The sequence below is a fragment of the Triticum urartu genome, chromosome 2 (genome assembly GCF_003073215.2).
Source record: "Triticum urartu cultivar G1812 chromosome 2, Tu2.1, whole genome shotgun sequence".
In the NCBI taxonomy this organism is placed as follows: domain Eukaryota; kingdom Viridiplantae; phylum Streptophyta; class Magnoliopsida; order Poales; family Poaceae; genus Triticum; species Triticum urartu.
In genome coordinates, this window is record NC_053023.1 from 692,047,888 (window position 1) to 692,063,859 (window position 15,972).

The 15,972-nt window shown below is 45.6% G+C and overlaps 1 protein-coding gene and 1 pseudogene across 1 annotated transcript; both read left to right on the plus strand.

Annotated features, from left to right (window-relative positions):
- Position 1: 1 nt before the first annotated feature.
- LOC125537943 lies at positions 2-1,067 on the plus strand (annotated as a pseudogene).
- A 963-nt stretch (positions 1,068-2,030) lies between these two features.
- LOC125537944 (BTB/POZ and MATH domain-containing protein 2-like) lies at positions 2,031-3,950 on the plus strand. The gene is made up of 3 exons (XM_048701259.1): positions 2,031-2,078; positions 2,588-3,607; positions 3,945-3,950. The coding sequence occupies exons 1-3, from the start codon at positions 2,031-2,033 to the stop codon at positions 3,948-3,950; spliced, it is 1,074 nt and encodes a 357-aa protein (XP_048557216.1).
- The last annotated feature ends 12,022 nt before the right edge of the window (positions 3,951-15,972 follow it).

The following is a 15,972-nucleotide window of genomic DNA, read 5'->3' on the forward strand; positions in this document are numbered from 1 at the left end:
CACGGGCTTCTCTCTGCTCGACGGCGTGGGCGCCGGCAACTTGGTCTCGTCGAGCACGTTCAAAGTCGGCGACTGCGACTGGGACATCACCTTCTACCCAGATGGGTGGAAGGTGGACGGAGGTGCCCACGCCTGGGCCTTCTTGCGTCTGTGCAAAGGAGAACCAGGGTTGCCAAAAATGCTACACTTACGGCATTCTAGTACGGACTGGCTTCACGGACTGCCAGGGTTGCAGACCAGCTACACCCTGAGTTTATTGGGCAAGGACGGCCAAGTGTTTGAGCAAGTGTAGCCTAGAGCATGTCTTCAAATCCACAGGTACCTTTTGGGGCTATGAGCGCTTCGTCAAGAAGTCCAAGCTGCAACGGTTGGTATCCCGCAACGGCGACTGTGTGACGATCAGGTGTGTTTTGACTGTCAAGAGGAAGCATCGCACCGAAGAGGTGCGCGCCTTCACCATCCTAACCCCACCGTCAAATCTGCACGAAGATTTTGGAAGGATGTTGAAGGACGAGGACGGCGTGGATGTAGCGTTCGTCGTGGGTGAGAAATTGTTCCGTGCTCATCAACACATTCTGGCGGCATGGCCGCCGGCCTTCAAGGCAGAGCTTTTGGACCCAATGACAAAGGAGGACCCTACAAAACCCGTCAATGTTCATGACATGACGTCCGACATCTTCGAGGCACTTCTTCATTTCATGTACACTGATACACTCCCACATGGTAGCGATCTTGAGAAAACCGGGATATTGTGGTGTTTGTTGGCTGTCGGAGATTGATATGGACTGGACAGGCTGGTGACGATTTGCGAAGGGAAGCTATGCCAAAACATAGACGAGCAAACAGTTGCGACCACCCTAACTTTAGCAGAGCAGCATGATCGCGTGCGACTGAAAAATGCTTGCATCACATTTGTGTCGTCGCAGGATGTGCTCGATGTCGTCAAGGAAACCGATGGATTCAAGCACCTCATGAGAAGCTGTCCATGGGCCCTGGTGGATATCTTAAAACAGAAGCTGTCTTCACCGGGGGTATGCGTAATTTATGCTAGAATTTTCTCTGAATAAATTTCTTTCATAACAAAAGATTGTCGCATTCAGTATCTGTTTTTATTTTCTGAGCCTCTCCCAAGATGGTTTGCACTATGAATTCTAAAAACAGCCATATACATCATCGTTTGCCGGGTTATTTTCATCTGGACAACATGGTTTGGACTTTGGACTTTGGGCTGAATTAGCATAGCATATATATCTGTTCTGTTTTCATGCGCTGATACTGGTACCCCAAGGGCGTATGATTAGAGTAGATGCCTAGATAGTTTTCTCAACCTGACCTCATTGTGCTTTACACAGTTTTCAATTTCTTTTTACAGTTTATTACAACTTTGCATACCTTGTTTCCTGTCTTTGGGTTTGCAATCAGGCTGCACGGAGCCAGCCGGGTAGGATCCCCAGATCACGCAACATGAAGCTGTGGTCCTCGCGAGTTCGCCGTGCAGTTTTGCCCTCCGTCTGCGTCCTGGCGCTGACCCCCTTTGTTGGCCTCTATTTTTACATGCACAACGGCCGTTGTTTTACATAGGATGGGAACGAGGCAAGCCGTGCTTGGCTCCTCGGGCTCCGCTCATACAGTCCTGTACGAAATTTGTATACGCTCAGCTCCGATGTATGATGAGTATGACTGGGCTGGAAGGGTGCCTCGACACTCGAATTAATATCATTAGGTGCCTTGTGGAATTCATATTGTAGATCTTTAGTATTGTAGATGATGATATTTTTAGTATAAATTTGATCAAACATTGTAAAGTTTGACTTAAGGCAAATCTTACATACAAGATAAAAAGAAACAGGTGGAATATCTTTGTAATAAGCGCCTGTTCGGCCACTCTCCGCGGAGCGGAGCCGGCGGAGCGCCCTTTTAGCAGCCGTAGGAATAAGACGGCCAGCATGATTTTTTGTTGTTGTTGATTGTTTGTGTCTTTTCTGTCTCCGTCGTACTCTATGTTCCTTGATATTATCAGATTTATTAAGATGATTTGGGTGTCTTTTCTTAGGAAAAATATTTTTGTTGAACGGCAGGTATATGCATTAAGCAAGGGCAATTCGACCCTTGTATACAAAAAAAAGAGATAATTTTTTTTGCCAAGTTTTCTTTTCGAAACAAAATTGCTGGCCGCCTGGCCCATCTAATCCAGAGCTAAGCAAACGCAATCGAGGGCCTGATCCGTGGCAAAAATTTTGATTGCGAGATTTCGCAAAAAAAAAAAAAATCATTGCGAGACCCGGTTGCTGACGGCACTGCCGCCTGCCGGTGCCTTCCAACACCAGCCGCTCTCGTACGGTACGTGAACTCTGTCCTTACAGAATTGCACCAGGGTAAATATCAGGAAACCCTCTTTTTTGGAGGATTATATTCCATCTATATGTCCGTGCGTACGCGACGTGAACTCTGAACACTTTTGGCATAATATATACATAAGCGACGCGTATGTCACGAACCTGCAGCACCAGCCCGTCGCCCTTCGCCCGATCTCCTACCTATTCCGATGGGAAACACCATCGGTTCTGCGTCTTCTTCGGTGAAGCAGGATGTGCCCGAGACGTGGTCAACGAGTTTTACGGAGGGCGACACCGCGGCGCACAATTTTGAGGTGACGGGCTTCTCGCTGCTAGACGGCATGGGCGCCGGCAACTTTGTCTCGTCGAGCACATTCTTCGTCGGCGGCTGCGAGTGGGACATCACGTTCTACCCCGACGGGTGGAAGGCGGGCGGTGGCGCCCACGCCTCCGCTTATCTGCGTCTATGCAATGGAGAACTAGGGTTGCAGACCAACTACACCCTGAGTTTATTGGGCAAGGATGGCCAAGTGTTTGTGCAACGGAGCATAGAACATACCTTCCAGTCCGCAGGTATTTTTTGGGGCTTCGAGCACTTTGTCCAGAAGTCCAAGCTGCGACGGCTGCTATCCGACAACGAGGACTGTGTAACGATCAGGTGTGTTTTGACTGTCATGAGGAAGCATGACACTTTGGCCATCCCGGCCCCGCCGTCGAATCTGCAAGAGGATTTTGCAAGGATGTTGAAGGACCAGGAAGGCGTGGATGTAACGTTCATCGTGGGTGACAAATCGTTCCGTGCTCATAGACACGTGCTGGCGGCACGATCACCGGCCTTCAGGGCAGAGCTTTTGGACCCGACAAAGGAGGACCCTACAAAACCCGTCAAGGTTGATGACATGGACCCCGTCATCTTTGAGGCGCTTCTTTATTTCATGTACACGGATACGCTCCCACATGGTTGTGATCTTGAGAAAAACGCGACGCTGCAACATTTGTTTGTTGTCGGAGTTCGATATGGCCTGGACAGGCTAGCGACGATGTGCGAAGGGAAACTATGCCAAAACATAAACGAGCAAACAGTGGCAACCGCCCTAACTTTGGCAGAGTGGTATGACCGCGTCCTTCTCAAAAATGCTTGCATCGCATTTGTGTCGTCGCAGGATGTGCTCGACGCCATGAAGGAGACCAATGGATTCAAGCACCTCATGACACGCTATCCGGGGGTGATGGTGGATATTTTGAAACAGAATCTGCCGTCGTCAATAGGGGTACGTGTAATTTATGGTAGAATTGTCTTTAAATAAATTTATGTTAGAACTTACTGGAACATAATCGCAGTGGGCAAATGTTTCTCATTATATATATATATATATATATATATATGCTACTACATGCTTGAAAATAAAATATTATTCTATGTGTGCATATATATTATAAGTTGAAATATGATTCCAATGCTCCTTATCACGTCCTACAGTTTTAGAAGGTAAATGTATGTGCATTATAGAGATACTTCAAGTTGAATATCTTATATTTATATTCTTGTACTTATTCCGTGTACTACAAAATTGTTCAAATATAAATATTTTATGGCTATATTTTCAGAATTAGTACGCCTATCTAAAATTTTTGGTAATAGATTGATAATATATTTATTTACTTACAAAAACACACATACTCTTATATGTGTATTAATGCCATTCTCTTGCTCTAAATTACTCAAGTGTTTCTACAACATATATTTGTTAACTATTTTATACCAACAATCTTTATTCCTACTGGTATATATTTTACATGCCAACATTGAAAATTGTTATACACAACCAAATATGGAAGATAGAGAGAGCATTAATTGATATTGCTATATCTTCCCTTATTTGATGCTAGATTTTATTAGCGATATATAGTTTGTTTCCTGGTTTGCAATATAGGATGTTCATATTAGCCCTACACCATCATAGAAATCGTTTTACCTCCAAGAGGTAAGAGTAATATTAGACGTTAGATGACCCATATCTATTTTGGATCATGTTAAAATAGCTCAATCTGGCCTTATTGTGCTTTGAAGTTTACAACATTCTTTTTACAATTTACAATATCACATATCTTGATACTTGTCAGGTTCGCAAGCAGGTCGTATGGATGCAGCGAGGCAGGACTCCAATATCACGCAACATGAAGCGACGTGCCTCGCGAGTACGCCATGCGGTTTTGCCCTCGGTTTGCGTCCTGGCGCTGGCCTTGGTTGGCTTCTGTATTCCACATCCACAGCGGCTCCTAACAAGCCAGCCCATGCTTGGCTTCTTGTAGTGGCAAATATCTAGGGTCAAAACGAAGGGTGGTCTGAAAGAACCAACATACAACAATGTGTCCAAGTATTGGAGAGCTCACCAACGTCTTCAGAAGACAAAGTCCAGTTGCTCTGGTCATCTGATATACTAGGCTTTGTATCTATTTTTACTACCATATACTCTTACATAAAGGAATGAAGGGAGTAATGCTTTCTTTGTATAAAGCTCACCAGATTGGAATTTTTGTTGAGCGTCATATTCTAGACCAAATTCCATTATATTTAACTTGTGCTATCAACGTTTCATGGACTATTACTTACGAAATAGTTATCGTATGTTTCTTATGTCATTTGGTTGTCAAACGAGAGAAATTGGTCGACTTAGGTTAGTCCTCGAGTTGTGATGTTGCGAAAAAGGTCCAAATTTCATGATTGCATCGATTTAGTATTTTCAAAGCAACATTTTTCTAGTTAGTTAGTTGTGTTGTTAGATACTTATTTGCACTTGCAGTTGCACCATGTGTTTGTGTGAGCAAACCTTTATAATTTTTTTAGAAATACAGTACAAATGCAAGCGCTCACATACACACACGTACACTCATCCACATGCACATGCACATGCACACCCTATACCTGTGAGGACCTCCAAGAGAAAAGGCCGCCAAATTTGGCATGCACTTGGGCATCATCTTCATCTAGAAGGATTGGACGAGCTTTGCTGCGTCGTTGATGTTGTTGGATTTTCATAAATTTTCTACTCCATGTGTTTCAGAATATAAGGTGTAGTCTTTGAAAAGTCAAACCTGTTTTAGTTTGACCAATTTTGTAAATAAATGTATCAATATTCATAATACCAATCGGTATTGTTAGATTCGTCGTGAAATGATTTTTCGTATGTTATTTATTTAATATTGCGGATGTTGATGTTTTCGGCTCTGAACTTGGTTAGTGTTTAATAAATTTGACTATTTTAAGAAACTAACACGCCTTATATTTTGAAACCGAGGAGTATTTGGTTTGGTGAGTGGGGGGTATGATGAAGTGTGTTTTCTTTTTATTTATATTGTTGTATTTCTGTGCTAATCAATCCATATTTATGTGGGGACATTTTTTAGGTTGATGGATGCATATATTATATTGGTGTTACAATATCACATATTGGTGTTTTTTTCTAGGTGGTGAGAGGATGCACGGACTGTATGTTTTTATAGGCTGGTTGTTGTCGATTGATTTAATAATTCATTGACCCTGTCAAAATGGTGAAACAAATTCCAAATTAAATACCCCATTTGAATGGGAGAGGTCCAAGATTAGGGAGCATAATAAATTAGCTATTTTTTCTAAAATAATACATTTTTTATTAATTTACAAAAATAATACACGGTTTAGATATATTCCACAAATAATACGGCGTCTTCTTTGGGAAAGACGACTGGAACTAATCGTCTTACTGGTTAGTGTCGAGTCGTCCTCCCTGAAGATGACTGGGCAGTCGGCTGAACAAGGGCTTCCAGTCGCCCTCCCTGAAGATGATTAGCTCTAGTCATCCTCTCTGAAAATGATTGGAACATAACCGTGTTCCAGGGAACCTTTTCCCGCCAAACCTGCCTTTCCCTTCATCTTCTTTCCTGCCATCGTCTTACCCGCCAACTCTTATGTTCCCGCCATCCTTCTGTTCCCGCCATCTTCTTCCCACCAACCCTCATGTTCCCGCCATCTTCTTTCCAGCCATATTTCTCTTCTGGACTTATAACCCCCCCCCCCCCCCCATATAGAAAGGTTGGTAAGCAGTGCATTGTAGTCTCGTCAAGATGTCCCATTATCCTCATTATCCTTTCGATCGTAGTTTCCACCCGAGTATGTCAAAATGTCTTCTAAGGTTAGCCAACAATTTCAAGATAGACAATAGGATAGCTCAATGGAACGACCGGACGTACGTGTTGACGAGCCTATGGATGTATGTCACTACTCTTGCGAGACGGGCGTGCCGCTTGCCTCAATGGCAGCCTCTAGTAGGTCAACCCACGCTACATGCTTTTTGTTTTCTTTTTCCAGTGTGAGGATTTTCTAAATCTCTTCATTACTTATATTTAAATTTTGATAATGCTATAATATATATATATATATGGAAAATTACTTTGTTTAATTTTAAAAACTTTTCACCGGCGTATTATAAAAATGTTTGAGGTGTGTTAAAATTTTGTTCTCGAGGTTTTACGAAACAAATAAAAAGGCACGTGGAAGCTTCTAAAAAAGGTCCATAGAGCTTCCCAAAACCGCTCTGAGAAGCTAAAGGAACAAATGTTATCGGTTGATCTGCCACTAGTAGAAAACAGGGCTTTGGTTGGGACCTGGCCAGCCCATTAGTCCCGGTTCTGTCACGAACCGGGACCCATGGGGGCTTTCGTCCCGGTTTGTGCACCCACGGGGCCGGCCGGGCCTCGGGAGGCATTTGTCCCGGTTCATGTGGACCCATTTGTCTCGTTTCTAGGAACGAACCGGGACCAATGGACATCGCTCCTGGCCCACAGCCATTGGTCCCGGTTCGTGCCTAGAACCGGGACGGAAGGGGGGCCTTTAGTCCCGGTTCCAGCCACGAACCGGGACCAATGAGTTGCCTATATATGCCCCCTCGCCCGCGAGCAGAGCACTCCACGGTGCTCTGTTTTTTCTGGTCGGCGAAGGGAGAGCTTTGTGGTGCTCTAGCTCACCTCCTATGCACATGAGGTGTTCGATGAAATGCCCAAGCCACACTAGTTAAGCTTTCTCCTCTCGAAGCTCGACCTCCGAGCTCCATTTTCCTCGAGATTTGTGTAGGTTTAGCGGCCCGTCACCGAAGGAAATATGCCCTAGAGGCAATAATAAAGTTATTATTTATTTCCTTATATCATGATAAATGTTTATTATTCATGCTAGAATTGTATTAACCGGAAACATAATACATGTGTGAATACATAGACAAACAGAGTGTCACTAGTATGCCTCTACTTGACTAGCTCGTTAATCGAAGATGGTTATGTTTCCTAACCATGAACAAAAGAGTTGTTATTTGATTAACGGGATCACATCATTAGAAGAATGATGTGATTGACATGACCCATTCCATTAGCTTAGCACCCGATCATTTAGTATGTTGCTATTGCTTTCTTCATGACTTATACATGTTCCTATGACTATGAGATTATGCAACTCCCGTTTGCCGGAGGAACACTTTGTGTGCTACCAAACGTCACAATGTAACTGGGTGATTATAAAGGAGCTCTACAGGTGTCTCCAAAGGTAAATGTTGGGTTGGCATATTTCGAGATTAGGATTTGTCACTCCGATTGTCGGAGAGGTATCTCTAGGCCCTCTCGGTATGCACATCACATAAGCCTTGCAAGCATTGCAACTAATAAGTTAGTTGCGAGATTATGTATTACGAAACGAGTAAAGAGACTTGTCGGTAACGAGATTGAAGTAGGTATTGAGATACCGACGATCGAATCTCGGGCAAGTAACATACCGATGACAAAGGGAACAACGTATGTTGTTATGCGGTCTGACCAATAAAGATCTTCGTAGAATATGTGGGAGCCAATATGAGCATCCAGGTTCCGCTATTGGTTATTTACCGGAGACGTGTCTCGGTCATGTCTACATTGTTCTCGAACCCGTAGGGTCCGCACGCTTAAGGTTTCGATGACAGTTATATTATGAGTTTATGAGTTTTGATGTACCGAAGTTAGTTCGGAGTCCTGGATGTGATCACGGACATGACGAGGAGTCTCGAAATGGTCGAGACATAAAGATTGATATATTGGACGGCTATATTCGGACACCGGAAGTGTTCCGGGTGATTTCGGAGAAAACCGGAGTGCCGGAGGGTTACCGGAACCCCCCCCGGGAGAAGTAATGGGCCTTATGGGCCCTAGTGGAGAGAGAGAGGGGCGGCCAGGGTGGGCCGCGCGCCCCCTCCCCCTCTGGTCCAAATTGGACTAGGAGAGGGGGGGCGACCCCCCCTTTCCTTCTCCCTCTTCCCCTTCCTTTCCCCCTCCTAGTAGGAGTAGGAAAGAGGGGAGTCCTACTCCTACTAGGAGGAGGACTCCTCCTCCTTGGCGCGCCCTAGGGCCGGACGGCCTCCTCCCCTTGCTCCTTTATATACGGGGGCAGGGGGCACCCCTAGACACACAAGTTGATCTTCATGATCGTTCTCTTAGCCGTGTGCGGTGCCCCCCTCCACCATAATCCTCGATAATTGTAACGCCCTCGATACGGCTATATCTCTTACGTGTCGAAGCACGACTTAGAGGCATAACTGCATTGAAAGCAATGTCGCAAGTAAGGCAATCTTCACAACATCCCATGTAATATAGATAATAAAAGGGGAAGGTACATAGTTGGCTTACACTCGCCACGTCAAACAAAGTACATAAATAGCATTACATCATCCAATCACTCATGGCCCGACTACGGTGCCAAAATTAAAAGACCAACCCAACATGCGACACGGTCCCGATCGCCCCAACTGGGCACCACTACTGATCATCGGGGAAAGACACGTAGTAACGGCGTGAGTCCTCGTCGAACTCCCACTTGAGCTCAAGCGCGTCATCTGGAACGGAGTCATCAGGCCCTGCATCTGGTTTGGAAGTAATCTGTGAGCCATAGGGACTCAGCAATCTCGCACCCTTGCGATCAAGACTATTTAAGCTTATAGGTAAGGCAAGGTAATATGTGGAACTGCAGCAAGCGGCTAGCATATATGGTGGCTAACCTATTCGCAAATGAGAGCGAGAAGAGAAGGCAATGCACGATCGAATAACTAGAGAACAACCTGCGACAAGCATTACTCCAACACCGTGTTCACTTCCCGGACTCCGCCGAGAAGAGACCATCACGGTAACACACTCAGTTGATTCATTTTAATTAAGTTAAGGTTCAAGTTATCTACAACCGGATATTAACAAATTCCCATCTGCCCATAACCGCGGGCACGGCTTTCAAAAGTTCAAATCCCTGCAGGGGAGTCCCAACTTAGCCCATGACAAGCTCTCACGGTCAGCGAAGGATATACCTTCTCCCGAGACATTCCGATCAGACTCGGTATCCCGGTTCTACAAGACACTTCGACAAGTTAAAACAAATCCAGCAACACCGCCCAAATGTGCCGACAAATCCCGATAGGAGCTGCACATATCTCGTTCTCAGGGCACACTCAGATGAGCGCTCCATACAACTAAACCCAAACCTCGAGTTTCCCCGAGGGGGCGCTGCACAGGACTCTAGTTTGGACCAACACTCAGAGGAGCACTGGCCCGGGGGGGTTTAAATAAGATGACCCTCGGGCTCCGGAAACCCAAGGGAAAAAGAGGCTAGGTGGCAAATGGTAAAACCAAGGTTGGGCATTGCTGGAAGAGTTTTATTCAAGGCGAACTACCAAGGGGTTCCCATTATTACCCAACCGCGTACGGAACGCAAAATCCGGGAACATAACACCGATATGACGGAAACTAGGGCGGCAAGAGTGGAACAAAACACTAGGCAAAAGGCCGAGCCTTCCACCCTTTACCAAGTATATAGATGCATTAAGATAACAAGATAATATAATGATATCCCAACAAGAAAATAATGTTCCAACAAGGAACGGTGTCGTGGTTTTGTCACGGCAGATGTCCTAGGGATTGACTTAGTCATGGAGCCATCGCGACGGGTTAGCTTGAAGGGGTTAAAGTGGACACAAGGACGCAAGAGAGTTTATACTAGTTCGGCCCCTTCGAGGAAGGTAAAAGCCTACGTCTAGTTGTGATGGAATTGATGGGGTTTCGATGACTAGGGAGCAAGCAAGCTTCGCCTATGTCTCGAGTTGTTGTCTGTGTCCCTGAACCGCCGCCGGGTCGTCCCCTTATATACACGGGTGGCGCCTGCCGGTTCAGAGAGTCCCAACACTGGTTCATACCCGTATCCGGGTTGGTCTCTCCTTGTTCCTAACTTACAGTACAAGTATGTGCACAAAGCCGGTGTACTGCTACAGGTTGCAAACCGACTACGGGCCCTGGGCCTTTATCTGCCTATTTGGGCTTTAACACCTTTGAACTACTGATGAAGTTAATCCGGCCCAGGTAGGCCGGTTTATGCCCAGTAGTAATATCCCCAACATTAGGCCCTAGATTGATTTGAACAGGTTCATGTCAATCCTTAGCAAAAATCTTCGTCTTCAACATCTTCTTGTAGTTGTTGAACCGCCGCGATGTCATCTTCTCTGGTTGCTGTAAACCGGCGTGACGTCATCTTTCATAAAGAAAAAATCCATGATATCTTCTTGTTTAATAGATTCGCAATGACCGAGGTGACAGCTCCATTTCCAAAATCTACGGTCCCTTGATTTACGCGCCTGACACATGTCCTTTGCCTTATAAATAGGCCCGAAGGGTCATTTCTTTTCTTCCCTTCGTGCCCTTCCTCTTCGTCTTCCTCGCGTCGCCAGTCTTAGAGCTCCGCCGCCGCCGTCGTCTTCTGCATCATCCTTGGCCGCTGCATCAACCTGAACGCACCAGAAAACCGCGGCGACCTTTCGCGTCTTCCTCAGCTCTGGTAGGTCTTCTACTCTTCTCATCATAGATCTGATCTAGGGCTTCGTGTTCTTGCGGTGTTCATCACTTGTTCATACTCATGTACTAGCTCCTGGATGCACATGTGAACCCTAGCTTTGTGTAGCGGTAACTTTCAGTATCCGCCGCTATTTTCCTGCCCAAAACCATAGATCTCACATATACTTCTGCCCATTGATTCAATACTGTTCTGCTTTGATCTTCGACTATTTTTCTTATTTTCTGAACTTGCTTCAGATCCAACGCCGTAACAAGATCTTGTGAAACCTGTTTCTGCATACTTAACCATCCGCAATCTCAATTGCTTCAATGTTTATATCAGGCGGTTTAACCTTATAGAAAATTTTCCAAACCGGTATATGCCATTAGTCCCCTTGTTGAACCGCCAGACGTTGGTTGCTTCATGAAACTCCGGTTTAGATAGAGCTGTCTCCGGTTTAACATTGTACATACCAGTGCACTTTAATCAATGCATTTTTGAACCGGGATCTTTTACCTTGTAGATTCCATCATGGCCAAGCAAGTGTATGAGTGCAATTGGGTTCCTTCTCGCGTCACAGAGGCTGAACTGGACGATTTAGTCCTGATTGGTGCTTTAGGCAGCAAAGATATCATCCATTGGAGGGCTCCTGGCAAAGAATGCCCTCCCACACCTCGAGAAGAAGAGGTTGTTGTTTTCGTAGATCACTTAGCCCGGGGCTTTAAACCTCCCGGTTCTAAATTTTACCGGGATGTTTTAGCCGATTTCCAGCTCCATCCACAAGATACTGGCCCCAACTCTGTTACAAATATGTGTCACTTCCAAGTGCTCTGTGAAGCGTTCTTTCAAGAGGAGCCCACAGTGGAACTGTTCAGAGACCTATTCCATCTAAACCGTCGTACTGAATTTACTGACGGCTCCAATACGGAGTTGGGTGGCGTGGCGATTCAGAAAAGGAAAGAGGTCACATACCCTCACGCCAAACTGCATAGCCACCCCAAAGAATGGAATCAGATATGGTTCTACTGCAAAGACACCTCCCCTGCTGGTGAGAATCCCTTGCCTGGCTTTCGACCGGAGCGGCTCAGCAATACACACCCTTCTCCACAAAGATTGAGTGCACAGGAGAGAAGTAAATATGCTCCTCAGCTATCAAAGCTCACAGCTTTTATGTCCAATGGTTTAACAGGGGTTGACCTTGCTCGCTGTTGGAAATCATGGAGCATAATGCCTCTTAGTCAGCGCTCCGGTTTGATGTGCGAGTATACTGACCGTGTTGATGACCCACTTCTTCCCTTCTGTGCTACCAACAAACCGCCAGCTATAAGACTTTTGATTTTTCTCTTTGCTGAATCTGTTATTTATATGTCTGGTCATTGTTTTTTAATATCAGTGTCTGCATAATCAGGGCGATGATCCGTTTTGGAGCAAAAAACCGCCGCAGGAGAAACCAGAAAAACCAGACAAACCAGAAAGAGCAACCCGGCAAAAGACTAAAGCTGTAAAGAAGACTGCCCATAGGAAAAGAACCACTGCATCTTCTAATCCGGCCCCTAACAACGAGGTGGATAATCCGGACTTTGAGGTAGAGCTTGACTCACTTGGTTTATTTTTCATGCGTCTTATTGATGATGATATTTGTCAGGATGATGCTGAAGCCAGCCACGCGGATGTCGCAGAGGTAATTATTCTCTCTTCCGATTCAGAAACTTTTCCTTCACAAAAAATCCGTCAGGCAAACCGGAAAGTTAAATTTTCTCATCCTCTTGCTTATTTGGATCCTAAACTTCTTATGTAGACCCAACAACACGAAGCTCGCCGCACCACCCGACACAGCGGCCAGGTAGTTACCTCCGCCGGTTTACCGAACAGTCCGGTTCGGAAACGCCATTCCGAGGTCTCTTATTTGCTTGTCAGTGCTTGTCCTAAAGCGGGCTGCTTTCGTCAACCTCTTAATCCATCTGACTCCGATTATCAGGTTACTTCCCACTCATCCTCTGGCGAGTCATCGGCTACTCAGCTCCCACCGCTCAAAACGGTGCTTGGGTAAGCTATACTTATTGTGATGTTTGCAGTACATTGCCTTAGAACATATTCTGTATTTGATTTTGTTATTCCTCTCAGGGCCAAATCTAGGCCAAGCAAGAAGGCCCGCCTGGACAAAGCGGCCGAAGAAGATGTCGTTCTTGAAGCAGACAAGACACCCAACGCTGAAGTGGCTATTCTTGAGGATATTCCCAACGATCCACCGCAGCAAGATGATGATCTTATTGCTGAAGAGAGACCTACTGATACCTCAGGTCCTACCCATCAGCCCACAGGTTCCATCCAGATTGAAAGCTCCACCGGTCCAGCAAAACCTACTGACAAGCCAACAACTCCAGTGCAAACCGGCGGTACCAAAGATGATGAGGTTGTCATTACTGGCACTGACCATACTAAGCCAAACAATCCTGTCACTTTATTCAAACATTCTGCCATGGAAGAACTTGCTGCCTTTGGTAAAGGCAAGTGGAACGCTGATCTGACGACTTACGCTGCTCTGAACGCCCAAGATATCCATTCCGGCTATCTGAACCGGCTGTATACCAGCCGTGACTATGAAGCCGGTCTGGTTAATATGATGAAAGATAAATATGAGGTAATTTCCATATGCTCCTTCCTGCTTGTATGCTTCCATTCCTGACTCTCCTAGACCCCAAGGGCCGGTTTGGAATATTCTTTCAAACCGGGACTTAAATCTTGTTGCTTTGAAATTTGCCGATGTAGCCCCCAAGGGCCAGTTGAACTTAGCGTAGTTAAACCGGTACTTTAAGTAATTGAAACTGCCGTATCAGAATATATATGATCAAATAGCCATTAGCCCCCAAGTGCCAAGTTGAATACTTGTATTGATCTTGGGACTTTGTAAACAGTCGAAAGATGAAGATCAAATATGCATTAGCCCCCAAGTGCTAAGCGCATCACTATGCATCTGTATGCATGCAGGCGGAGCTGAATACGAAATAAAACCAAGTCATCGATCTTCAAGAAAACCTGAAAACCCAACAGGCTGAAACCTCCAAAGCAAAAGATGAATTGGCCAGTGCTTTAAGCGCCATGGAACAACTTAAGGAGAACTTCAAGAAGAAACGGGCGGACTGGGCCACTGAAAAATCCGCTTTGATCAAACGAGCAGAGGATGCCGAGGCTGCACTAAAACCAGTGGCGGATGAACTGACCAGCATAAAGCGGCACATGCATGCCATGACTGCTGCTATCTTTGGTAAGCCAGCTTGCCTTCTGAATTGGCTCTGCCTTCTGACAGAGTCGCTGGTTTATTAATCCTTTATGGTATTTCAGGGACACGTATTGGTCACTTGGGCTCAGATGTGCGGAAGAAACTAAAAGCCGTCTATACATTGGCTGAACAATTGTATACTGGTGCCCAGCGGATCATCTGTACCGCATCTCATCACAAACCGGCGCCCACTTTAATTCAAGATACTCTGATGAAACTGTCGGTGCTTCCTGCCCGGGTTGAAGAGCTGAAGAAATCTGCTGCTCGAACCGGCGCAATCAATGCTTTAATCCGGGCAAAAGCCTGGGTGCCGGATTTTGATCCTATTGAAGCGGCTCAGGGCTATCCCATCTTGAAGGAAGACGGGTCAGAATTTGGTGAAGCGGATCTGCGAGCAATAAACCGGGAGGTGCGTCCACTAGCTTGTCAGTTGGCTGAGGAAGCAGACTTGTCTCGTTATCAAGCGCAATATGACAGTCAGAACAAGCGAATAGCTGCACCAATCCATGAATCGGAAAATCTGATCCCTCCAATCCGTAAGCATACTTACGCTCCCGATATTGACCCGTCATTGCTGATCCATGATGAAGCTGTTTTTCAAGCATTAATGGGAATCGACTGGACAACTGTGGATTTCCAGCCACTGGGTAGGGACACGGAGGCTGAAGCGGCGCAGGATGACCCACAACCATCAGGCCAGGCTGGTGACCAAGCTTAAACCGGAAGCCGGTTTGAAAACCGCCTCTTCTTTGTGAAAAACAATTATATTATTATGGGCACCATGTTGCCTTGTAATAGGCTAGCTGATACCTTTGATGTTGATATGCCTTCGTGCATAATTTGTTCTTCCTGTGGTAATGAACTTTCCAAAACACTTTCTGCCGTCATTGAGCGTGAAGTTGGCTTGGCCAATCTTGAAGCAGAGCTTTGCAAACCCACACTGTTGGAGGAGATAACAGCTCCTGTATATATATATATATATATATATATATATATATGATGCTAGTTTACCATGTAAACCGTGCCGGGTTATAGTAAACACCGTGTTACTCCATAAGAGGATGTTAACAACACGGATCAAACCGGTCAAATAGTCTCCGGATTGACGTGAACTGTGTTCCGTCAATTGAAAAAAAATTGTCGGTTAGAAACACAATGAAAAGCAAAAAAACCCCTTCAAAGAAAAGTGTGAAGCAAAAGAAAAGTTTTATTTAAGCTGATCAAATGGCGTTACCATGGCTAAACACGACCAAGTTCCCGTTAGGTGTAACTATGGTTCTAGTTAGCCAGGTCCCCAGATGAAACCGTGGCATTTATGCCGACCAAATGGCGTGGTCATGGTTCGGGTTCGACCAAGCCCCCAAGTGATTCTGTGGCCTTAGGCCGACCAAGAGGCATGACTGGTTCAGACATGACCAAGTCCCCAAGTGACCTGGTGGCTCTCACCTATCAAGAGGCACGGTATTGGTTCGGACACGACCAATCCTCCAAGT